We start from the raw sequence: 26,341 nt of genomic DNA, 5'->3' as shown, positions 1-26,341 counted from the left end.
GTGGTTATTATGACTTGTATGATTTATTATGTCTCAGTCAAGGGTGGGGGTGGTTATTATGACTTGTATGACTTATTTTGTCTTGGTTAATGGTGGGGGTGGTTATTATGACTTGTATGACTTATTATGTCTTGGTCAAGGGTGGGGGTGGTTATTATGACTTCGATGACTTATTTTGTCTTAGTCAAGGGTGGGGGTGGTTATTATGACTTCTATGACTTACTCAAGGGTGGGGGTGGTTACTATGAGTTAGTGAAGGGTGGAGGTGGTTATTATGCCATATATGACTTATTCAAGGGTGACGGTGGTTATTATGATATATGTGACTTATTCAAGGGTGGCGGTGGTTATTATGACCTATATGACTTGTATGATTGTGGGTCCGTGGATGTTGAGTAATCTATTGATGTGGATCTGTGACCGGGGTTGTGGATACACCGATTGGAGAGGTTCTGGGCTGAAATGATCAAAATCTCAAAGAAGAGCGGTGCCCAGCTGATGATCCATGCGGTTGGTAAAACATTAATTTGCTTCCAGGTTTAAAGGCCCAGTCACACCTTGACGTTTTAGCCAGCAATGGCAACGTATCAAAATGTATGTAAAACGCTGGCTTACGCTGAACTTTTGATGTTTTTTTTTAAAGATTCGGACATATTCGTAACGTGTTGGTCGTATGCATAACATATTAGTAATGGACACAGAACGTTTCGTTGTCTTATAGATAACTTATACCAACGAATGCTTAGCATGTTTTCGGCGTTCACAACCTATGCCCAACGATAGTCTAACTTATGCATAGTGCGCTGCACGTATCGCCGACGATGACGTGGCATAGCCTATTTAAAGGCTGCCGCACAACGATTCAAATCATAACCGCCGGAGAAATGGAAGTGTCAACATCGCAGTCACACCTTGGCGATCTTGCCATCCTATGCCGACCTCTGAAAAATGCATCTAAAACGCTGGCGCACGTCGAATACGGTATGGGTAAGTTTGGTATACGTGAATAGAATGCTAAAGTATGCTATCATACGTCGTAGTAAGTGGAGTAGTCCTGGGGCTGATTCTCAGAAGGGGCCTAAAATGAAAGTTTACTGCACCCCCCTGCCAACATAGGTTTTATGTGTTTTTCTTGTTTATTGATCTATAAGGTGATGATTTTAAAACATTACCCCTTCTAAAAAGTGTCCATTCGAAGTTTTTGGGGGCATTTTTGATACCAGGTATACCGCTTTACCGCTAAAATAGGTTTTTTGTGCTCGGGATGGGTGGGCATATTACATTGCAGTTAGGTTTGCTCAGAGTGCACATAGACACATTAAATACAAATGCAGGTGTTTGATTTTGTTTTAGGAGATATTGTTGCGGTCTTCGCGCCCGCCGGCGTGCGGACGGCCACGTAACTCGAATCGCGGCACGTCGCCCACCGGACGGACAATCCAGTCGTGACCCTCTCGGACTAACGCCGGGAACCAGTCACGGGTGGACCTTTCGGTCTCACCGCGATCGAGCCAATCAGCCCCCGCGTGGGATAGGGTTGCTCGCCAAATTCGACCTACCTAAGTACCCACGCGGAGGGTAGACCGGGCGATCGCACCTCGCCGCAGGTCGACTTCGGACACGGGCCACTTAAGCGACCCGTTCCGTACTATCAGAATAACCGAGCGGTGTTATCGTCGACCTCGACGGTTCGATTAATTATCGGGCGTATTCAGCCCACTACCAACCCTTTACGTGAAGCAAGATGGGGATTCAATGGAGGAAAAGACGAAGCGAAGCGGGAGAACAGTTCAACAATAAAGCACATTTATTCGCGGCACACGGGAAGCACACAAATACAATTCCACCAAATGCACACACAAAAAAAAAGAAAACACAATTCCATTTACACAAAAAGCAAACATAAAAGTGAAAACACAGTGCAGAGCTAATACCGACTACCGAGCACACGGCAACACTTATACAATTCTACTTCACAGACGGCGCCGACAACACATACCCAAAACCAAGGAAAAGAACATCCCCAAGAATGAGGCAGGCCTGAGGCCGAGACCGGGTCGGGCCTACCCGTCTGGTGATGAGACGCGGAGCGGCGATGGCCCCGCAACCCGCGGGCCTCGTGGACAGTGCCTGGCTGGGGGTGGGAACGGGGCCCCCTTGGTCGCACTATCTCAGCGCGGGGGGAAACAGGAGGGGGTTGCTGATGCTCGGGGTATAGAGGATCTTTATTATCCCTGGTGTGCGTCTCCACCTCGGCCAGGTCGCGCTGCCGGCCTCCCTCGGGCGTGCAGCTCCTGGCACCGACGCGAGCACCCCCTCGTCCGACTCTCTTCAGCTTCTCCAGCCACTGCAGGCTTCGGGCTCCAGTCTTCCACACTCGTCCCCTCCGTTCCGACTCCTTCTCGTTCTCGACTCCTTCTCGTTCTCGTTCTCGTTCGCGACTCTCTTCTGACTCTTCGTTCTCCTTTTATCCCCCCGTAACTTCGCCTTTGACCCCCTCCCTTTGACCTTTCACCTCGCTCCCCATTGGCCCGAGAAAAAGTGGGCGTGAAGGCTTTTTGATCCACAAATTTGCATATATCGATCGTTCTGGAGGCGGGGCCAAATCGCCCCTCGCTCACCGATTGGACGGCAAAAAGTGGGCGTGTGTCGTTTTTGATCCGTTTTTGAAGCACAAAATCCGTGATTTTGTACACGCTGTTCGACGCGCGTTCTGCATGAGTCCAACACCGGTACCCACAGCGGGGCAAGAACGGTGGCGATGCTACGGTGGCGAGGTGTGACGGGAAGGTCGTGGCGGTTGTGGTGAAGCGGTGGTTGTGTTGTAATTGTGATGGTAATCATGGCGGTTGGTCCAAAATAAAGATAGTAAAAGAAAAACGGCTATCCTGAAGAGTCGCAGCACGTATAAATGACATGTATTCCCACTAGACAACGGGTTTGGGCCTAACTACACATGCACTTACCGAGATACCTCACCTAAGGGACCTGAATGGTGGTTTGCGAATCTGGTAACCACAACACTACCCCCTTCCCTTTTTACAGACTCGTCCCGAGTCGTCAAATTTTCGTGTGCCATCATGTGTAGTTTTCCCCTAGTACACTTTACCTACGGATCCCTGAGTGCGACATTCATGGTATTCGTGTCCCCAAAATAAATAACCTGAGGGCTGCGTAACTATCTAAACAAACTCACTCACACGGACGACTTAAATAAAATTGCCGGCGCTAAGACATACATGCCGGGGGCGCACTCATATTTACAGTACATCTTAACCTTAACTTACAAATTTTACACTAAACCATGGCCCAGGATCATTGAACTCTGCAAAAAGAAAGCAGTTAGCAGGGAGCCAGGCTGCCCGCATGCAGTCTCTGACTCAAACAATGCAGGTGACAGGGAACGTGGCTGGCTGCTCACACGCAGTCCGAGGCCTTCCCTTTTTACTGAACGCAGTGAACCACAACGGTGCATGGGCTGCACAACGCAGTCTCCGTGCCAGCTCAAGTGGCACACGCAATGAGCACAACGAATGGATGGATGGATGGCTTGAACTGAATGCAGTGAACCACAACGGTGCATGGGCTGCACAAACGCAGTCTCCGTGCCAGCTCAAGTGGCACACGCAATGAGCGCAACGAATGGATGCATGAACACAAACACGGTGCACGGGTCGCCACTGCAGGCCCGTGTTGTAGCTGCCAACAGGGCAGTTCTCGCAGCTTGCAAACTGTTGCCTTGATCCTGGCGCACATGGAAATGAACAGGGGGGGGCAAAGCAAAATTTGAACGGGGCTGGTGAACGTGGGCAGTGGGCATGGCATGGCAAAGGTGAGCAGGCAAACACAGCCCGCAGAAGAAGGCCGCTGCAGGCAAACACAGCCGGCAGATGAACTGGCCGGCACAGGCCTTGCAGCACAGCAGCTGCAGACGATCCAGCCGGCACGGGCCTTGCAGCAAAACAACAGCTGCCGATCAAGTGGGCCGGCACAGGCCTTGAAGTAACACAGCCAGCAGATGAAGCTGGCCAGCCTTTGCCGTTCAGTGGAGGTTGGTGGAGGGAGTGCGGTGGTGCTGGCCACTTGGAAGGCGGGCTCGGACCTACCTACCTGTCTCCCTCCCACCTATCGCCTTTGCCTGTCACTGTACATACCCACTCCCTTAATTTGTCAAACGCCAATTTAGCCCCAACTTATTTTTTTGTTGTTTTTATTTTTACTTCCCCACTATAAATCGTCCCCTAACCCCCTTTATCGTCCTTGTTCGGCTAACCTATCCTGTCACCTAGCCTACTCCCAACCCCTACGTTCCCTTCCCGGAGGGGAACAAGGGAGAGCTAACGTCCTGTGTCGAGGCCCAACGAAGCCTCAGAATGGCCTCCCCAGAGTTCGGCGATCTTAACACCAAGTGGGTCCAGCGGCCCACAACGACAGCGAGGGGATGGATGGTGCGGAGGGGTACATCTCCTAATCTACCCTAACCATTTAACTGTTAAACTACCCCGGGGCTTTCAACAAGCGCCTCTCGCTTAAACTATTGGTTCTATAAACCCAGATTCCCGTCGCCTGTGTTGGTGTCCTTACAATTTCGGGCCTCGCCCCCCAATTTTCGCTCCGTGCCCTCACACGGTCTCCTGGCTAGGACACGTGGCTCCCTTTGGCAGGCACGACCCTCTGCCGAATCTCCCGCTATGGCACCCCCGGGCACTACACTGCCTCCGAGCCTACCAGCTCCCTAACACCGGGGAGTGCCCCCCATGGCACCTCCCCTGAAACGCACACGTGGCAGGCCGGCCTCCCGGGCCCCTTTCCGAGGGTCACCCGTGCCCACAACACTGCCCACGCGGCTAATGGCGCCCCGGGCCCCCGCACCGAGCAGGCGCACCCGTGCCCACTACTCTATCCCGGCCCCCCATGGGCCCATGGCCTACCGCGGCCGATGGCCTGGTGCCCGGGGTACCCACTCAGCGATACTCACCTTTCGCAGCCACGCTCCCAAGCCCGTCAACAGGGCTCCTGCACCCCTCCAAATGGGTCTCGAGCCTACTTTCCCACCAACAACAAAACGACCTCCATTTTTCAATTTGACTAACCCAGCTAACTCACTTTATACTGACCCCGGGGTCCCTTGGGCGGGAGTCACTCCTCCCCCCAATCACTCATCGCACCATGCATTCCCCATTCACTCCACTCACACAGACCCGCTGGCCTCACTCACTCACCATGTACACGTACTCGCCTCAACTCTTCAACACACTCACCGCTGAACTCTGCCATCCTTCTAACTGCATCCCCTAACTAACTCGTGCTCCCACGTCGTCCCTTAAACTAGAGCACGTTCCTTTTAACGCTACGTAGCTAAACTACGTCCCCACTACACATCCACAAGTCTGTCACTGTCTCCTAACTCATTTTATTTCCCAACCTAAATCTGACTACAATCCCTCTAACTAATCCATTCCACGGACTCCATGAGGACTTACCCCTGCCCCATGAAGTCGGTCTAACTAAGCTAACCCTTCCCCCTAACTAGTTTCCATCCTGTGCCCAGGATAAGGGGGTCTTCCACCCCTTGCCCAGGAATCCTGTACACCCGAAAGTGAGGCTTGTTCCTTTTTTTTTTTTTTTCCATGCGCAGCACCTGCGCGGCAACTCAGAGCTCGCGCACTTTGCACCTGCCCGTGACGTCATGCAGCTGCACGTGTTCCTCGTCCCTCCTTGGACGGGACCATCCGGCAGAGATACCCCTCCTGCCGGATTCCAACCCCACGTGCAGCCATGGCGTCACCGTGCGCATAAAAAAAACAAGACCCACGTCTCGAGGGGTTCCCCACGCAAACACATGTGCTTTGCCCGTTGGAGCTTCACACACACGATCGCGTGGAGAACCCGTCCGGTCCAAATCCGTTTACCTGCCTAAACTTTGTCCGTCCGCGGGATCGGCAAATCCACCGCGTGCGTTTCCGGACCGGGACTTCACTCTCGCAAGCGAGCACGTGGTGGTCTCGTGCGTTGCACCGCACGAACCTCGTGCTCACTGCTGGGTGAACCCGGCACGGTCCACGAAATAGCTACAGCCGCTACTCGGCTTTCTCTCCTCTGTCGCCGTCTCCGTCTCCATTCCACACACGCATACCTGCGTGTTACGACGCACACAGTCCACACCATCACATTCACACCGGGAGACGCGGCTGCGTGCTCCCGCATGCCAACCGACATCTCCCTCACATACCGCTCTCTCACACACACGGTCTCCCTTGCACACAGCGACCTTGCACACGGCCGTTCACTCACGCGTGCGGGGCACTCACCCGCGGTGCCTCACTCGCACTCCGTGCCTCATCCACACACGCGGGGGCACTCACCCGCGGTACCTCACTCATACACACGGCGACACTCACAGACGCGGTCTCTTCCACACACGGTGCCTCACCCACACACGCGGGGGCACTAACCCGCGGTTCCTCACTCACACTGGCCGTTTCATCCACACACGCGGGGGCACTAACCCGCGGTGCCTCACTCACACTCCGTGCCTCATCCACACACGCGGGGGCACTCACCCGCGGTGCCTCACTCATACTGGCCGTTTCACTCACACACCATGTACTCACCTCACACGGTGCCTCATCCACACACGGCGTGCTGGGAAGCACGTACTCCGGCACCATCGCCACCACACCACTCACACACGGGGACGCACTCACACCTTGCACCACACACACAGGGACAACCACACTGGGGATTTGTGTCCCCACAAGGGTCTCCGGGGCCTCCATACCCCCCAAGCTCTCCGTGCACCTGTCCACAGCACTCGTCCCCTCAACCTCGCAAAGCACGACCGAACTCACCTGGTCGTGACTCGCCTCAAGGGGGCATCATACTCCCTCCCCTCGTTCCTGGAGGAGGTCATCCACCTGCTCACACCGGGTCCCCACACGCTCCGCGAGCTCAACCTCACTATCCTCCACTACCTCCGTGTGTGTGTGCGCGTCACTTACCCCGTCTTCATCGTGTTTATTGGTCTCCGCTTCTTTCTGGCGTCTTTCCCTTATCTTTATGTAGGTCAACCTTGCTTTCTCTTTAAGTCGCTCCCGTCCTTCCCTGTTTTTCACTCCTTGCTCTTTCACGATCTCCGCGTACCTCATTCTTGCTTTCCGTATTAATTGTTCTTTTCTCTCCCTCCCAATTACTTTCACCTCGTCTCTTGTCTCCCGAATTATTTTCTTACCCGCCTCCACCGCGGGCCTGTCAGCCGTTGCACCCCCTTCCAGCTCGTTCGTTCCGACACGTGGAGTCGCCATTTTAAGTTCCCTGCTCACGGCCTTCATGCCCGCCTGCAGGCATCGGCCCATGTTCTGCGTCTCACCCCGTAGCTTTCTCGTTTCTTCCTTCATGTTTGTTTCCATTTTAGTTTTCATGCGTTTTATTTCGTTTGTGAATGTATCCATCTTTTCGTTTATTTGTTTGTTCATGTCTTTCATTTCGTTTTTTATTTCATTTGTCATTGCCGCATTCATTCGTGCCAGCATGGTGAATAGCTGGGCCATGTTGGATGCACTCAGCTGAGCCGTTTCGGCAAGGGTTGGGGAAGGGTCTTGGTGGAGAGGGGGGGGGGAGGTGTCATACACCGCGGCCGCTGCCGCACCCACCTCGGGCCCTGGGTTCAGTTGGGCGAGTCCGTGTTCCTGCACAATCAACATTTCCTGCTCGGGGATTCCATCCTGGACCATGGACTCTACATTATTACACATATACATTTCTAATACCCCCGGCTCCCGCTCGCCTTGAGACGCCATCTTGCTTCTCGTGAAGGGTTAATTTGCTCGCTCGTAATTTGGAGGGAATCGGGGGTCGCTTCTCTCACCCCTGGACCGATTCCCGTAAATTTAGCCGGAGACAGGAGAGCCCGTTTTCCTGTTCTCCGATACCAGTGCCGCGAGGAGGGCGATGAATTTGTATCGCACGACCTGACACCAGTGTTGCGGTCTTCGCGCCCGCCGGCGTGCGGACGGCCACGTAACTCGAATCGCGGCACGTCGCCCACCGGACGGACAATCCAGTCGTGACCCTCTCGGACTAACGCCGGGAACCAGTCACGGGTGGACCTTTCGGTCTCACCGCGATCGAGCCAATCAGCCCCCGCGTGGGATAGGGTTGCTCGCCAAATTCGACCTACCTAAGTACCCACGCGGAGGGTAGACCGGGCGATCGCACCTCGCCGCAGGTCGACTTCGGACACGGGCCACTTAAGCGACCCGTTCCGTACTATCAGAATAACCGAGCGGTGTTATCGTCGACCTCGACGGTTCGATTAATTATCGGGCGTATTCAGCCCACTACCAACCCTTTACGTGAAGCAAGATGGGGATTCAATGGAGGAAAAGACGAAGCGAAGCGGGAGAACAGTTCAACAATAAAGCACATTTATTCGCGGCACACGGGAAGCACACAAATACAATTCCACCAAATGCACACACAAAAAAAAGAAAACACAATTCCATTTACACAAAAAGCAAACATAAAAGTGAAAACACAGTGCAGAGCTAATACCGACTACCGAGCACACGGCAACACTTATACAATTCTACTTCACAGACGGCGCCGACAACACATACCCAAAACCAAGGAAAAGAACATCCCCAAGAATGAGGCAGGCCTGAGGCCGAGACCGGGTCGGGCCTACCCGTCTGGTGATGAGACGCGGAGCGGCGATGGCCCCGCAACCCGCGGGCCTCGTGGACAGTGCCTGGCTGGGGGTGGGAACGGGGCCCCCTTGGTCGCACTATCTCAGCGCGGGGGGAAACAGGAGGGGGTTGCTGATGCTCGGGGTATAGAGGATCTTTATTATCCCTGGTGTGCGTCTCCACCTCGGCCAGGTCGCGCTGCCGGCCTCCCTCGGGCGTGCAGCTCCTGGCACCGACGCGAGCACCCCCTCGTCCGACTCTCTTCAGCTTCTCCAGCCACTGCAGGCTTCGGGCTCCAGTCTTCCACACTCGTCCCCTCCGTTCCGACTCCTTCTCGTTCTCGACTCCTTCTCGTTCTCGTTCTCGTTCGCGTTCGCGACTCTCTTCTGACTCTTCGTTCTCCTTTTATCCCCCCGTTACTTCGCCTTTGACCCCCTCCCTTTGACCTTTCACCTCGCTCCCCATTGGCCCGAGAAAAAGTGGGCGTGAAGGCTTTTTGATCCACAAATTTGCATATATCGATCGTTCTGGAGGCGGGGCCAAATCGCCCCTCGCTCACCGATTGGACGGCAAAAAGTGGGCGTGTGTCGTTTTTGATCCGTTTTTGAAGCACAAAATCCGTGATTTTGTACACGCTGTTCGACGCGCGTTCTGCATGAGTCCAACACCGGTACCCACAGCGGGGCAAGAACGGTGGCGATGCTACGGTGGCGAGGTGTGACGGGAAGGTCGTGGCGGTTGTGGTGAAGCGGTGGTTGTGGTTGTAATTGTGATGGTAATCCTGGCGGTTGGTCCAAAATAAAGATAGTAAAAGAAAAACGGCTATCCTGAAGAGTCGCAGCACGTATAAATGACATGTATTCCCACTAGACAACGGGTTTGGGCCTAACTACACATGCACTTACCGAGATACCTCACCTAAGGGACCTGAATGGTGGTTTGCGAATCTGGTAACCACAACAATATTTTCGCTAGAAATTGTGCGAAAATAATGTAAAGATTGTGTGAAAATGATAAAAAAAATGTGAAAATGGTAAAAAAAATTGTGCGAAAATTATCAAAATTTTGTTAAAATTATGACAAAATACGATGTTTTGTCACTAACATCATAAACTATTATAGAAATTCGCATTCTAGTGTATTTCTTGATGTTGACTGTTGCAAATAGTGTCTGGTGCTTATTCAGTGTGAATTGCATTCGGTGCAGAGTATCACGGCATGTATTGAGAACTGGAGAAACCCTTTCCAATCTGACGAGCAGCTGTGCCATTTGGCTTCTGGACACGTGGCAACAGAAGATGTAAAGCGAGACCTTTTGGATGCTCGTCAAAGAGGCGTAGGATCACTGAGGACATTTGCAGCAGACAGATTAGGGAAAGATGGAACCAAAGACTTCTACGCTACTCTACCACAACTGCAGCTGAAGACGTTCGCATCCATGAAGAAGAAGAGACTGGGGCATGACACATCGCACGCCAGCGTCCTGAAGTCAACAAGAGACATGTTTGGCCGTCTCCTTGTGATTGGACAAAGCCGTGAACTATCTATGGAGAAGCTTCTGAGTTGCCCACTTGGACCGCTCCCACTCTCAATCACCACGCCAGATGGAAGTACAGTGAAGACAGTCAAGGCTAAATTGCTCAGAGCACTAGAAGACAATGTGCAACCGCTGACAAGTATCCCCCTGGATGCTACGTGGGTGCTTGACGCAATGGCCATCATCCATTCAGCAAAAACGTCACCAAACATGACATACTCACAACTGGCCTCTTCACTCTTCAACACCATCACATCTGGTTATCCAGCTGGGTATCCAACGCAAAGACTGGGTAGTTGACACATACCCTGATATATCCATTAAGATCGCAGAGCGCAACCTGAGAAGCGATGCTGGTATGGAGAGCCTCGAAACCAAGATCCGCACAGGAACACAGAAGATTGACCAGCAGCTGAACAAGTCTCTGATGAGTGGATCCTTCAAATGTGCCCTGACAGAATTCCTCCTGAATGAGTGGTCCAAGCCAGAGTATGCTGCGCAGCTGGGCCAACAAGCACTGTTCGTGACAGTTGGAGAGAGGTGCTTCAGGTTGAAGGCCAATGACCAACTAACAGAAGTCCTGAAGGCAGAAGTGGCTGAACTGAGATGCACACACGAAGAGGCAGACACCAGGCTTTTGCTTCACGCAGCCCATGCAGCTGATCACGGTGCTTCTGCTGTGATCATCAAGTCCCCAGACAGTGATGTTGCAGTCATTGCCCTTTCAGTCTGCCATCGTATTAGCTCGCAGCTCATCTTTCGCACCGGCACACAACAGCAGACCGCTACCTTGATCTTACAGCTATGGAACATACCCTGGGATGCGATATCTGCTCTGCTCTCCCAGGTTACCATGCCTTCAGTGGCTGTGACTCGACCAGTGCCTTCACTGGGTGCGGAAAGCTGTCAGGACTCAAACTTCTAAAGATCGAAAATGAATTTAGAGCCACTATGAACAGCATTGGGCAGTCCTTCAGTCTGTCAGTAGCAGAACTCGCCAGAGGAGAAGAGGCCATCTGCGCCCTGTATGGGAAGAAGCAGCACAGTAGAGTCAACGATCTGAGGCATGAGATGTTTGGCACGCATACCGCAGACCCATGCAGACTTCCGCCCTGTCAAAATGCAGCCGAGTTCCATCTACGTAGTGCCAATTACCAGGCTGCCATTTGGAGATGTCTCGAGAACTGCCCACATGTACCTACTCCACATGGTCATGGCTGGGATGTAGCCGGGAACGAGATCACCATCAAATGGTTAGATGTTTCTCCTGCCCCGACGTCTGTCATGGAATGTGTTAGCTGCCGGTGTCTGCGTTGTGCTGACCGGAGGTGCTCCTGGAGACAGAATCAACTAAGTTGCACCAGAGCATGCAGATGCAAGCCTGACCAGTGCGGGAATTCCAAAGAAACTATCGTTGATCCCCTGGAATCCGACGATGAGACAGATGACGAATAGGACATTGAACAATTCATATGAATCCAGTTTTTCTTATCAAGTAAGTAAGATTTTGCTTAGTCTATGTCTTTTAACCTTATTTTACACGGGGTCTGAAATGACATGGGAACGTGCTAGAAACCTGAAACTTGGCCAGTTGCTACTGCCACATGCTTATTTTATAAAAATGAACATTTTAATTTTTGACTCAACAATGAGCTAATTCTGACGTCAAGAATAATTAATTTTGGCGAAATTCCGTGTTTTTAGTAGGTAAGTTTTAGAGTAAGAACCCCCCCCCCCCTTAGACAAATTGCTCCTAAATTTGGTACACATTTTTAGAAATGACATAGGATAAACGTCACCAAGTTTCAAAGTCATACCTCTAACCGTCGCGACGGTATAGGCAGAAAACAAATATGCCCCCCCTGCCCCCCCCCGTGTAAAATAGGGTTAATATGTGTATTATTCAGTAATAAACATGTTTTTCAGGGTTTCGATAAACGTCCATGCAGGTTTAGTAAAGTTACAATGCCTCAGCACAATACAAAATGCTTCCTGAAGTCAACAATATTGTCCTATACGAATGCTACAATACTCAATACTGCAAAAAATGTCAGGTTTTGCCAAAACGTATCATTATATGAAATGGCTTGCAATGGGTTATTTGGACACTTTTTGAAAGGGGTAATGTTTTGAAATCAGATTTCAATAGACGATATAACAGGAAAAAACCATCAAACCTATGTTGGCAGAGGGGGGGGTGCAGCAAAACTCAAAATTTTGGAATCAGCCCCAGGACGAGAGTACTTGTTGTACTTTTAAACGTGTTAAAAATTTTACGACGTACTTGCCGTATGACACACACGTTCCGCATGCAATGGGAATAAGTTGTATGCACGATATGCGATCGTTGGCACACTTCGACAAAAGTTACTTGTAAGTTACTCATAAGTCGAAACACATCAAGGTAATGGTTAGCGTCAGTGTTCCAGACTCCCTGGTTTTTTTTTTTGTTTGTTTTTTTTTCTTCTGGATGACGGGTAATGTTGACACTTCGATTTATCATGCGGTTATAATGTAATATAATTAATAGGCTGCCACTCAACGATTTAAATCAGGGTGGGGGAGGTTATTACAAGTCAAGGGTTCAGGGTGGGGGGAGGTTATTACAAGTCATGGGTTCAGGGTGGGGGAGGTTATTACAAGTCACGGGTTCAGGGTGAGGGAGGTTATTACAAGTCAAGGGTTCAGGGTGGGAGATGTTATTACAAGTCACGGGTTCAGGGTGGGGGAGGTTATTACAAATTACAGGTTCAGGATGGGGGACGAGATTACAAATTATGGGTTGAGGGTGGGGGAGGTTATTACAAGTCACAGGTTTAGGGTGGGGGAGGTTATTACAAGTCAAGAGTTCAGGATGGGGGAGGTTATTACAAACTATGGGTTCAGGGTGGGAGAGATTATTGCAAGTTACGGGTTCAGGGTGGAAGATGTTATTACAAGTCACGAGTTCAGGGTGGGAGATGTTATTACAAGTCACGGGTTCAGGGTGGGGGAGGTTATTAGAAATTACGGTTTCAGGGTGGGGGAGGTTATTACAAATTATGGGGTTCAGGGTAGGAGAGATTATTACAAGTTACGGGTTCAGGGTGGGGATGGTTATTACACGTCACGGGTTCACAGTGGGGGTGGTTATTATAAGTCACGGTTTTAGGGTGGGGCTGGTTATTACAAGTCATGATTCACAGTGGGGGTTGTTATTACACGTCATGGGTTCAGGGTGGGGGTGGTTATTACAAGTCACGGGTTCACAGTGGGGGTGCTTATTACACGTCATGGGTTCAAGGTGGGGGTGGTTATTACAAGTCACGGGTTCACAGTGGGGGTGGTTATTATATGTCATGGGTTTAGGGTGGGTGTGGACCCCAATTCTCTCTCTGTAAATGTGTGTGGGATAGCACCAGCTGTTGGAAGCTGGTCTGATGAGCCCAATTTATAATAAAGAATGCCATAAACATCATAAAAGTGGGGGAATTAACCCATTCATGAGGATGAGTCCTTTGCCAGTAAATTAAACTTGAACAATTTCTACATAACTTGTAAAGTTTATGTTTTAACGAATGGCCTCCTTGTGTTTGTGTAACATAAAAAATTCAATAATAGCTGGAAATTTGAGTTTCTTTTTTAACTCCAGCTGTTCAATGTGAACGCAACCTTTTGATCCATCCTATATGGAAGTTTATGTTTATTATTGTATTTTATTGTATTTTTTAATTTTTTTTATTATTAACACAGCAATCTGTGGGAAAAGAAGCCCCTGCTGTTGCGTCGTCATAACCCGGACTACTACAGAGGCCTTTTTTCGATGGAGGAGTTTGATCGTATCCTGCATGAGGCAAGCTTTAATCCCTCTAATGCCGGTCTTATCAACTACGTTTTCTTTGCCTTTCTTTGCTTTTCTGCCTGAAGTTTGTGAGATTTGTCTGAAATCTTCATTGTGATGTTGGTATATATTCTCAGCATTCTTTATTCTCTCCTAGCAAGTACCACCCGTCGCTTCGCTGACGGGAATCACAGTAGGGGGGAAGATTGAGGAGGTTGCAGGGGAAATAGAGAAGAGGGTTAGAGAGTGAGCATGGGTGAGAGGAAAGGAAGGCAGACGTGTGGTGGAGCGTTAAGTCCGATTGACCCTGAACTTGTCAAAATGATTCTGCATAGAACAGCAGTGAAGATGGAAACAAAATAATGTCTGAAATCCATTTTCTATCGGTCACACTATAAATACCGCCTGGAGACAAACACCACCTGGACATGTCCTGAGACTAACTCCCAACCGGACACGTCCGAACATAAACATCACTCAATGCTTCCTCAGCCAAGCTGTCCAGACATAAACAACGCCTGGACATGTTCGGAGACAAACACCACCCGGACATAACCACCATCCAGATACATGCCGAGATAACCACCGTCCAGATACATGCCGAGATAACCACCGTCCAGATACATGCCGAGATAACCACCGTCTGGATGCTCCAGGGACAGACAGAGAGAGAGGGCAAGAGAGGGTGAGGGAGGAGGGGAGAAAGGTAGGTGTGGAACAGGGTGCTGCACTGTATTAGGGGGTGTGTGTGAGAGAGAGAGATAGAGATAGAGATAGAGATAGAGAGATAGAGAGATAGAGAGATAGAGAGATAGAGAGATAGAGAGATAGAGAGATAGAGAGATAGAGAGATATATTTCGCAGAGAAAATGTTGTGCTTTATGAAACGCACGCACACGCACACACGATATATATTAGTGCTTGACCAATATCGGCAATTTTTCGGTAATCGGCTGATTGGAGTCGGGGTGATTACTGATGACAGTATGTACGTTGTACACAACCAAAAACCCTTGAGTCACATTCACCCTTGTTTTGGGGGAATTTCAATGAACAAATTATAAAAACAACATTGCATTGATATAGACATTTCAAAGAGATGTGCTGCTAATTGTCATGTGACAGGTGGAAAAAAATTTGGCTTTGTAATTTAGAAAACATGTTAATATGGCAAATGGCTCAGAAATTGGGTGTTATCAAATGGATTTTCCTTTGAAACCAAAACCTTTGTAAAGGCCCTGTCACACCTTAACGATTTAGCCAGCGTATGCCTGACGTATGCAAAATTTGGCTAAAATGCTGGCACACGTCGAATACGTTATGGGTAAGTTTGTATACGTTAAGAGCACGCTGGCATACGTCGTAGTACGCTGGCTTTTCTTTCGTAGTACTCTGGCATACGTCTTTGTACGCCAAGGTGTTAGACAAATTTTCCATGCTTGAAATTTTTTGACGTATGCCAGCGTATGACTCATACGTTCCGCATAATGCTGGCCATAAGTTGTAGGCACATTACGCGATCGTTGACACAAGTGGACACACGTTACTTGTAAGTTACTCACAAGTCAAAACACGTCGAGGTAATGTTTAGCGTACCCAAAACTTATTTCTAACCTATGAGTAACGTGTTGTAGGCACATTACGTGACCGTTGACACGCGTCGACAAACGTTACTTGTACGTTACTCATAAGTCGAAACACATTGAGGTAATGGTTAGCGTCAATGTTCCAGACTCCCTGGTTTTTTTTTGGTTTTTTTTTGGTTTTTTTTTTTCGGTATGACGGTGATGTTGACACTTCGATTTCTAGTGCGGTTATAATATAATGTAATTAATAGGCTGCCGCTCAACAATTTAAATCATAACCGCACTAGAAATCGAAGTGTCAACATCACCGTCATACCGAAGAAAAAAACAAATTAAAAAAAAAACAGGGAGTCTGGAACACTGACGTTAACCATTACCTCGATGTGTTTCGACTTATGAGTAACGTACAAGTAACGTGTGTCAATGATCGCGTAGCGTGCCTACAACTTATGCCAACGTATGCACAACGTGTGTCATACGTCGAGAAATTTTCAACATGCTGAAAATTTCTCGACGTACTCGGCGTATGACGACGTATGCCAAAAAACTACGACGTATGCCAGCGTGCTATTAACGTATACAAAACTTAGCCATAACGTATTCGACGTGTGCCAGCTTGGTTCGGCAAATTTTTCATACGTCTGCATACGCTGGCTAAAACGTCAAGGTGTGACAGCGGCTTCACACTTCGATGTCTAGTGCGGTTATGATTTGAATCGTCGAGCCGCACCTCTGAATAGCCTTCGACACGTGATCGTCGGCGATACACTGCCGCACTATGCATAAGTTAGACTATCGTTGGGTATAGGTTGTGAACGCCGACAACACGCTCAGCATTTGTTGGTATAAGTTATCTATATGTGATTGAAACGTTCTGTGTACGTTACTAATATGTATTATTATACGCCAAAAACTTTAAAAAAAAAAACATCAATAGTTCAGCGTACGCCAGCGTTTTACATACATTTTGAGACCTTGCCATACGCTGGCTAAAACGTCAAGGTGTGACAGCCCCTTAAAGCATACCAGATTCATATAAAATAACCAATATACTCACATGCACCTCTACCTTGTTGCAATTGCTGACTATACGTCCCGAGCAGGACATGAACTGAACCCTCATTGGCCTGTCGGGCACTCGGCAAGTGGCTTAAGCACTTAGTCAAGCTCTCCAATAAAATGGTTGATATGGAAGAGCTGGCATGGCAAGTGATAGCAAGCTGATTGGTAATGGCAAAAAAACCCTAAACATTGCCAATTTCTTAACATTTTTAGATTTCACTCCAGGTTTCAACATCTTGAGTCCACATGATCTGATCCTCAAAACTCAAATTAAATTTCTAATATAGAGTTGAATTTGTTTGTGAGAGCAGATAATTGAAAATCTGCATCATGTAATGCATGAAATCACTCCAAGCTCCTAATTTGAAAACGATGGCATTCACAAAAGCGATGTAGTACACAGCGATTCGTAGGTATATAGATGAGGCCAGGTCAGGTATGGGAGTATGTACCGGGGCAGCGCTTCGCTGCATCCACTTTCCGCCAGTACTTCAGGGGCGTTCATCTGACCAATCCCCAGGCAGATGCCTGCCGGAAAGTTTCTTAGCAACCGCTCGTTGGACATAGTCTGACCAGCAATAGCCAAGAATTCTCCAAAGAGACCTGGTACTGAATGAATGAAGTCCCCATTTCAGATCCCTGGTCAGAGTCCAAGTCTCACATCCGTAGAGCAAGACTCGGAAGCACCACGCACCTGAAAACTCGGACTTTCATCCTGCACAGATGCCGACAGCACCATACCCCCATGTTCCAGTGAATCCATCACTCCCCAGGCCCGACCCAGACGTCTGTTGACCTCTGCCTCACAGCCAGCAGAGACATGAATATCACTGCCAAGGTAAGTGAATCTCTCCGTGACCTCAACATCCTCACCGCAAACTGGTTCAGACAAGGTAGCAACATCCAAGATGTCATTGAAAGCCTGGATCTTAGCTTTGACCCAGGAAACCCGTAATCCCAGCTTCTCCAACTCCTCATTCAGCACCTCGAGGGCCCCCAAAAGGATATCCAGAGTCTCCGCAAAGATGACTGCATCATCTGCGAAATCAAGGTCAGAGATCTTGACATTCCCAAATGATGAACCGCAGCTTGATTTTTCCAAAATCCTCCCCAGAATCCAGTCCTTACAAGTGCTGAAAAGTATGGGGGCCAGTACACACCCTTTATGAACTCCAACAACAACTGGAAATAAGTCAGAGATGGTATCACGACATCTCACAGCACTCTCAGTACCAGAGTTTAGTTCAGACATCAGATTGATCAGTTTTTATGGCTCCCCACGAAGACCAAGAATCCTCCAGAGGGAATTGCAATTCACTGAATCAAACGCTTTGCAGAGATCAATATAGGCTGCAAGCAGACCCTGCCAAAACTCTGGTCTGCTTTCAGTACGGACCCGAAGAGTAAGTATACGGTCAATCATTGACCTCTTTGGTGTAAAGCCTGACTGCTGTGGATGCTGGTGCTCAAGCAGATGGTGGCGAACCCTATCAATAATTATCCAAGCAAAGGCCTTGCCCGGCACTGAGAGTAGCGTCACCCCTTGGTAGTTATTGCAGTCTTGGCGATCACCCTTCCCTTTCCAGAGAGGGACAAAAAGGCCCCTCTTCCGGTTAGTTGGGATGAGGCCTATGTTCGAGGCAGAGCATACACTTGCATGCAACGACATGAGTACAGCATTTCCACCAGCCTTGCAAAGTTCAGCTTGGATGTCACAGATCCCTGGAGCTTTACCCCCATTTTATCCGGTTAACCAGAGCCTGTGTTTCCACAAACGGAGGTGGATCACAGTTGATTGGAGGGTTAGTATTAGGGATAGTAACATCCCTGACATCCAACTCAACAGCTGGTAGGTCAGCCTTGTACAGCCACTCAAAGTAACCAACCCAGCGAGCCTTCACTTCGGATCCCTCTGTCAAGAGCCTACTACCTTCTCCTCAAACTGCATTACACCAAGGGTCGGGCTTGAAGGAACGCAATGTGTGAATTCCCCTGTAAGCTGGATGAGAATCGCTTGACCACAGGTGATGCTCTACCCCCTCAGATTCCTCGCATATTGGCCTCCTTGTCCACCCTCTGCGCATGTACAGTTTTACGCCTCAACTCCCTGAACAGCTCAGCTCTACAATTAAGCCTGGCCCTGTTGCTCTGGTCTTCCCTTGTCGGCCTTCTACCCTACATGTCGTCTTCAGCTCTTCCACGAGCCTCACTACCTATTGTGTATAAATAACTAAAATAACTACACCTTCCTCCTTTTCCTGGACAAGTGCTATCTCAGGAAAATGATTGGAGTTTTGTGTGGGGGGGGGGGAGAATCTGCCCAAGCATTTAGTGGTTGTATTTGTACAAATATATTCCATGGCACACTGGAATATTTTCAGTTGAGTTCTGTTTTCCAAAAAAAAAACTCCACAAAAAAACAAACGAAGAATCCAGTATGATTGTCACCTGGTTTTATCTGATTTTGGAAGCATGGCACATATTTATTGTTTGAATGTTTGGTTTGAATGGAAAATCTCAATCAAACTCTTTAAGGGACACGGCTAATCGTTTGATGCCGCAACCTTGAAGAGTTCAGTGCTGTTCTGGAGACTTGTTTTATTCTTATATTGAGTGATACGTTAGGTGTTCCAGCGGTGTTTGGTGTGCTGTTAAATTGTGAAATGATCATCCCCATAAACCTTTGGTTTTCTTCTTTTAATTTCTTAACCAAACGCACAATAAATTGCTGTTAGTCAGTCATCAAAATCTTGCGTTCTCTCACCTGTGGCCCATACCAGGAGGATATCCAGTATGGTATGAACATCGATGTTACCTCTTTTTCTGAAGACAAAAGAGAAACGCATAATGGATCAGGCCGGGCTTATCCTTCAGTCCTTTGGGACTTCTTCCAGGTAATGCTCGGTACGCAGGTAGCCATTGGTGTCTTTAAGGTGATTTTAATCTGTTTGTTGTGTTTCATTTTATTTACATTTCCATTAAAATGACAAACTTTGTGTTTGTCCTGTTATGGTCACCTAAGCTCAAGTTAACAAGAAACTAATTTGAAGTTTGTTCCCTCATCATTCATTCATCTAATCCTATCTGGTTTGTTATCATAATGCTATCGAACCAGATTTGTTTATTTTGTTCATTTCTTGCAAGTCACGTGTGGCTCATTATTCCATATTATTTATTTTGGCATACGAGTCGACATGGAGTACAAGAAACTGGATCAACTATGACAGTTTCCAAAACTGTCATTCAGAACAATCAAGCTGTTAATTCCTCCCTGATTGACACAACGCCACTGCCTCGATCAATATTAATGAGCTGTTTTGTGCATATTATTATTATGCCATCGCTGACGAAGTCACCAGAGGCATTATGTTTTCAGGTTTACTGTCCGTATGTATGTCCATCCGTACTAATTTTCTGTTTTCTCCGTAACCGTTTATCCAAGTGACACAAAATTTTCATCACAGTTACGACTACTCGTGCAGAATGTTTTAATGATAATTATTAAAAAGAACAGGGCCCAGAACACTACCTTGAGGAACTCCAGCCTGGACAAGAACATGTTAGAAAAAATGAAAAACTTTGGTCCTCTGTATCTTCGAAACCGCACCAAGGAGAAAATTGAAACGTGGCATATGTGAAGTTCTCCCCATGGGAACTGCGTCTGCTTTATGATTTTATGTCATAGGTGGCTTCGTTGTGATGTCATAATTTCATACATTGAACGCTTTATCAAATCAGTATGAAAATTAAGGGTCATCTAGGGATAAATTGTATGTGGGGGTGCTGGGGGGGGGGGATTAATGACGTGGTTCAGCAGCCATTATTTTTTAACAAAAATCTTCTTCTCTGAAATGGCTGAACATATTGAGGCAAAACGTTGCAGGTATGATTGCCTACCCATGAGGAACAAAAAGTTCTCCACCGGTGACATCATAAGTCACATGGTTTGGCAACTGATTAAAATTTTTTTTTTTTTTGAGGAATATCCCTTTAAAATCATTCTCCAGAAAGGCTGAACAAATCAAAGAGAATCTTCACACGCATGTTCCCCAAGCCTTGGGGATACCATTGTGTTCATGAATAGATCATTGGTCACATGGTCTGGCAGCCATTTTGGATTCAACGAAAATCTTGAAATTATTTCTCTTGAACCACTTCATCAAGCGATGTGAAACGTCAGTTATGATCTCGTCATCAAGGGGAACATATATATTTTTTAATTTCAACCTGATCGGACACATGGTCTGGCAGCCAGAATTATTTAATATTTTAAATCTGGGTTCAGGGATTTAAATCAAACTTGGTACAAGTATGTATAATGATGTAATAATGTGAGCGGAGGCATATCTGTCGACGTCCCGACGTTGAATAGTGCCCTTCTAGTTTGAATCACTTTGAGGGACAACCTTTCAGATACATTTTGAATGTAAATGGTTTCACATGGTTGTTATCATTTTGTGATGACGTAGTAAGGATGGATACATATGGTGAGGATTGAAAGGGATTGATCAAACCTAATTGGTGAGTGCATGCTCACTATTGATTGGATAATTTTGTGTGTATCAGTGAGGGGATTAACAATTAATTGGCATAAAAATCCCAATCGGCAAACATTCCAGCCAATCATTTCTGTAGCCTGTATTAAATTAACAATTGTACAATTTTTTAATTTTTTTTTTAATCACACTTTGCAATTTTTTTTTCATTTATACAATTCGATGTTTTATATACCACAGAGAAGTCGATTCTGAATATGTCTAGGCCAGGACTTCTGGGGAAAAAAGTATCAACTTGTACACGGGGAAAATGCGTTAATTTATTTGTGGCTCATGAGTGAGACTTCCTTGTGCCTTTGAGTCGTTCTGATGAAATTATTCTCTTTGTGCTGCACTTCTCATGCACCGTACTTGTGTTATGCTTACAGAATGGCTGCTCCTTACGCATGCTGAACCCCCAGAGCTATTCTGCGACTTTGTGGAAGCTGTTGTCTCTCCTTCAAGAACACTTTGGCAGCATGGCGGGGGCCAATGTGTGAGCACATCGAACGTCATGCCGGTCATTTTAAACAATCATGCCACATCTGTATCAAGACGATAACAACTGCTCTTTCTGCTCTCATGACGGGTTTCTGCTCTCATGACGGGTTTCTGCTCTCATGACGGGTTTCTGCTCTCATGACGGGTTTCTGCTCTCATGACGGGTTTCTGCTCTCATGACGGGTTTCTGCTCTCGTGAAGGGTTTCTCTTCTCGTGACGGGTTTCTCTTCTCGTGACGGGTTTCTGCTCTCATGACGGGTTTCTCTTCTCGTGACGGGTTTCTGCTCTCATGACGGGTTTCTGCTCTCATGACGGGTTTCTCTTCTCGTGACGGGTTTCTGCTCTCATGACGGGTTTCTGCTCTCATGACGGGTTTCTCTTCTCGTGACGGGTTTCTCTTCTCGTGACGGGTTTCTCTTCTCGTGACTGGTTTCTGCTCTCATGACGGGTTTCTGCTCTCATGACGGGTTTCTCTTCTCGTGACAGGTTTCTGCTGTCATGACAGGTTTCTGCTCTCGTGACAGATTTTATGCTTGGAAAGTTATGTTCTGTGCATATGATGTTGATTTTGTTTTTTCATTGTTTATTTTTTTTTAATTTGTGAGATTTTCTGGCAATTAATGTCAAATCTTTCAAGCTCTGACTGATTTTCGGCCTTGTGCTCTACTGCCATTGCTTGTCTGTGTCATGATAGCGCTGGGCAGGCAGGATACCCTGGACTCTCCAGAGGTATGCACACTTGCCTATGAACTGTTAAAGCTGGAATCAAATTATAAATGATTACCCTGATATTTTGTAAGTAGGCCTACAGCGGTACATCAGTGTGTGAGCCAACTGGCTGTCCAACTGTCAGGTGGACGTTAAGATTGTCTGTCCTACTTGCTACCATTAGTTGATAGACGTTGAACATCCCGTTGTCCTTCACAAAATGTAGGCAAGCTTTCGCGAACACCATGAGCAAGTTACAAATTCTTGCCTGAACTGCTTGGAGCAAGTGATCTGGTTGTCTTGTAAGTTCGTTGATATGAGGTTGCACTGCTTGCTATTTTAGTGTGCTTACTGTCTGGCCAGCAGCATCTGCACTGTAAACGAATTGACCAGGTAGTTTTCATGTTTCATGGGAACAGTGTTCTTTCGATATGAAGGAGAAACAACTGCTGCAGTGCCAGTGAGTGTGTGCTTTGTCTTACTCAGGTATGTGACACCTGCAGGCACTCAGGGCTTTGCACCACACTATGATGACATTGAAGCTTTCGTGTTGCAGATTGAAGGGAAGAAATTCTGGCGGGTGTATGATCAACAGTAAGTGAATAATGATACTACTTTTGATTTTGAGGATTTATCAGGAAGTTTATTGTCTGACATAAAAAGCAAGGACAGGTATAGATAAACGTTGTTTGTCAATAAGTTGCCCTTGAAGTGTAATTCAGTCTGGTGGTGGCTTAATGGTTAAGGTAGTTGGCTTGACATGTTAAGGTCCTGAGTTCCAGCCCCCACCACACTAAAATAATACCAGGTGGGTTGGCTCAGCCTTTTATCCCTCTGAGGTCGGCAAAATGAGTACCGGCATTGGGGAAAAATAGTGAACCATCTGAGTGGAGACCCGTCCAGGATTGTGCCCCCTAGCCAATGTAAATGCGACGGCATGAAGAGGATCATCCAAAGTGTAATCCACTCCATTACATTAGGCATATAATCTGCACGTGACGTTATTTACTGTCACCTTTGCCTGTTGGCGAATGTAAGAAGTTCACCTTTTGTAGTTGCAGATTTGTATTCGATCAAAGATGCTTCTTGCTTTTGCTAAAACAGAAACGGTCATATTTTTGACACATCATGTGTGCAGAAAACGAAATCTTGGAGAAATCAACAATGCGAGGTATGATTGAGGGAAGAAGCAAAGGAAGAAGAGGAATAAGAAGAAGCTGACTGTGTATGTGCTGATTGCATAAGGTGAAGAATGCAACTAATCTGTCTCTGCTAAAGCTTCTGGAAATAGTGCAGGATCGAGATGTTTGGAGAAATGTTATCGTGAACATCACCAGAAGTCGGACATGACTTGAAGGAACTAGATTAGATCAAAAAAAACATTTCAGTTTAAAAGGTACGTCCTGACCTGACCCTACCAAAACACCTTCAATTAGATCACAAGTGGAAATAGTGTTTCATTCATTCACCTAAATTCCCATCTGTTTGCTCAGCCAATTCTGAGTGCACATTGGATATTTCTCGAGTTTTGATTTGACAGATTTGTACGATATTCAGGTTGAAGGTGATAGAAGAAAACGAAGAAAAAAGAATTTAAAAAAGGAAAATCACTCGTTGAGTGACAATTTGGCAAAACAGCACAAGGTAGAATGGCACTCGGTAGAGCGCATGCCTCTGCCAGGTGGAACAGTTCAAGTTTTGTATCCCACTGATGGGCTGGTCCTGAACCAAAATCCAATCCGCTTGTTTTTGTCACCTATCCAACTCATCCACCTTGTTTTGTTATTACTCGTCCACAACTTTTTGAGATATTGTAATGTATTTAGTTTTTGGCCCTATCTATCAATTCTAGAAATTAGGCCTGTGTTGACCTTTTGACCTCAAAATTAATAGGTGGTTGAATTCAGTGACCTGATATGCAAATGCTCTTCAAATTTCAAGTTAATTGGATTAAAATTGATTTTAGAAATTTGGCCCATGCTGACATTTTGGTCTTTGTTGACCTTTTCACTTAGGGTGACCACAAAAATAATAGGTGTTTGAATTCACTGACCTGATGTGTAAATCATTTTCAAATTTCAACTCAATCGGATGAAAGTTGAGGATTTAGAAAATTTGACCCAAATTGGCCTTTTGGCCTATTTTGACCTTTCTGTCCATGTTTACCTCAAAATTAATAGGTGGTTGAGTTCAGCAACATGATCTGCAAATGGTCTTCAAATTTCAAGTCAATCGGATGAAAAATGACAATTTTAGAAACTATTAAAAAAATTGGCCTAGCTTGGGTTAATCTTATGGCCTATGTTGACATTTTGACCAAAGATAATCTCAACAGTAATAGGTGGTTGAATTCAATGACATGATGTGCAAATCCAAATTTCAAGTCAATCAGATGAAATTTGAGCATTTTAGAAAATATGGCTCAAATTGGCCTATGTAGACCTTTTTGGTCAACCGAATTTTACGAAACTTCAATGTGGGACCGTCACAGGGTTGGTGACATTAATGTCTGAAAATTTTAGCACGATCGGTTGAACGGTTTGGGCTGGAGGCGAGTGGACAGGCAGACAGACAAACAGAGGTGATCAATAAACTTGGCAAAAAAAAAATAATTCCCAAGTATTAAAGCTGCATACCTAGGGAGGGATAGAAGTTCTGCAGGTGCATCAGCAGGCTGGGGCTTGGGTCAAGGCGTACAGATTACAGGAAATGCGACTTCCCTTTGCAGGTTGTAACCACGCTTATTTCCAAGAAGAACGCTATTGGTCAAACCCAAACTTATTTTCAGCTTTCACAGCAAGTGGTAGAATTGTGCAAATTCCGAAGCACCTGGGTTTCATGAGCATGTCAAGTGAGTGACTAATTTGAACTCGACTTTGTGAATTGTCGCTTTGGCAACGCGAAGTAATTTTGGAACTGAAGCATTGTCCTGGTAAACCAGCTTGCCATGTCTTCTTCTTGTATTTTCTTCCAGATTCCATACTACTTCAACTGTATTACTCAAGTTGTAGTTTTGTTTGTATGGTAGTACCTCCATGTTCCAAATAACGAGGTTGACCGAGTTGTTCTGTTTTCTGCTTTTTCTTAACCCAATCTGCTTTCTCAAAAAAATTGCATGCATACATGCGTGCATGCAAGTTCCTTGCTATTTCTCACTGCATACTCTGAGCTTTTGTTTTGGAATCAAAATGGTGAATCTCTCTTTCATCCATTGGCACAAATCTGGTGAGGACTGCTCTATCTGGTAAGGACTGTTCCAACATGCTGACAAAAAACCCCTCCTTCTCTGGTAAACCTCTCACAAAGTCCTCTTCACAATACAGGACTTTCAAAAAAAGTAAAACTGCAAAGTTTCACATTGTAAAAAAGTAAAACTGCAAAGATTCACATTGTAAAAAAGTAAAACTGCAAAGTTTCACATTGTAAAAAAGTAAAACTGCAAAGTTTCACATTGTAAAAAAGTAAAACTGCAAAGTTTCACATTGTAAAAAAGTAAAACTGCAAAGTTTCACGTTGTAAAAAAGGAAAACTGCAAAGTTTCACGTTGTAAAAGAGTAGAACTGCAAAGTTTCACGTTGTAAAAAAGTAAAACTGCAAAGTTTCACGTTGTATAAAAGTAAAACTGCAAAGTTTCACGTTGTATAAAAGTAAAACTGCAAAGTTTCTCGTTGTAAAAAAGTAAAACTGCAAAGTTTCACATTGTAAAAAGTAAAACTGCAAAGTTTCACATTGTAAAAAAGTAAAACTGCAAAGTTTAACATTGTAATAAAGTAAAACTGCAAAGTTTAACATTGTAATAAAGTAAAACTGCAAAGTTTCACATTGTAAAAAAGTAAAACTGCAAAGTTTCACATTGTAAAAAAGTAAAACTGCAAAGTTTCACGTTGTAAAAAAGGAAAACTGC

At 46.6% G+C, this 26,341-nt stretch overlaps 1 protein-coding gene across 4 annotated transcripts in view; it reads left to right on the top strand.

Annotated features, from left to right (window-relative positions):
• Nucleotides 1–26,341, top strand: part of RIOX1 (ribosomal oxygenase 1) — an 86,274-nt gene that overhangs the window by 11,814 nt on the left and 48,119 nt on the right. For all 4 annotated transcript variants that reach the window (XR_015060534.1, XM_085890296.1, XM_085890297.1 and 1 more), the window contains 4 exons: nt 13,957–14,056; nt 19,473–19,586; nt 21,617–21,723; nt 22,924–23,031. Coding sequence is in view for 3 of the 4 variants with exons in the window: in XM_085890296.1 (XP_085746422.1) it covers nt 13,957–14,056; nt 19,473–19,586; nt 21,617–21,723; nt 22,924–23,031 (429 nt within the window). In the remaining variant the exon portion in view is untranslated. The remainder of the gene's footprint in view (nt 1–13,956; nt 14,057–19,472; nt 19,587–21,616; nt 21,724–22,923; nt 23,032–26,341) is intronic.

The sequence above is a fragment of the Eptatretus burgeri genome, chromosome 7 (assembly GCF_056783735.1).
Source record: "Eptatretus burgeri isolate ZD-2024b chromosome 7, Ebu_testis_v1, whole genome shotgun sequence".
Taxonomy (NCBI): Eukaryota; Metazoa; Chordata; class Myxini; order Myxiniformes; family Myxinidae; genus Eptatretus; species Eptatretus burgeri.
Note: the sequence above shows the minus strand (reverse complement) of the source record. Positions and strands in the feature narration are given on the sequence as shown.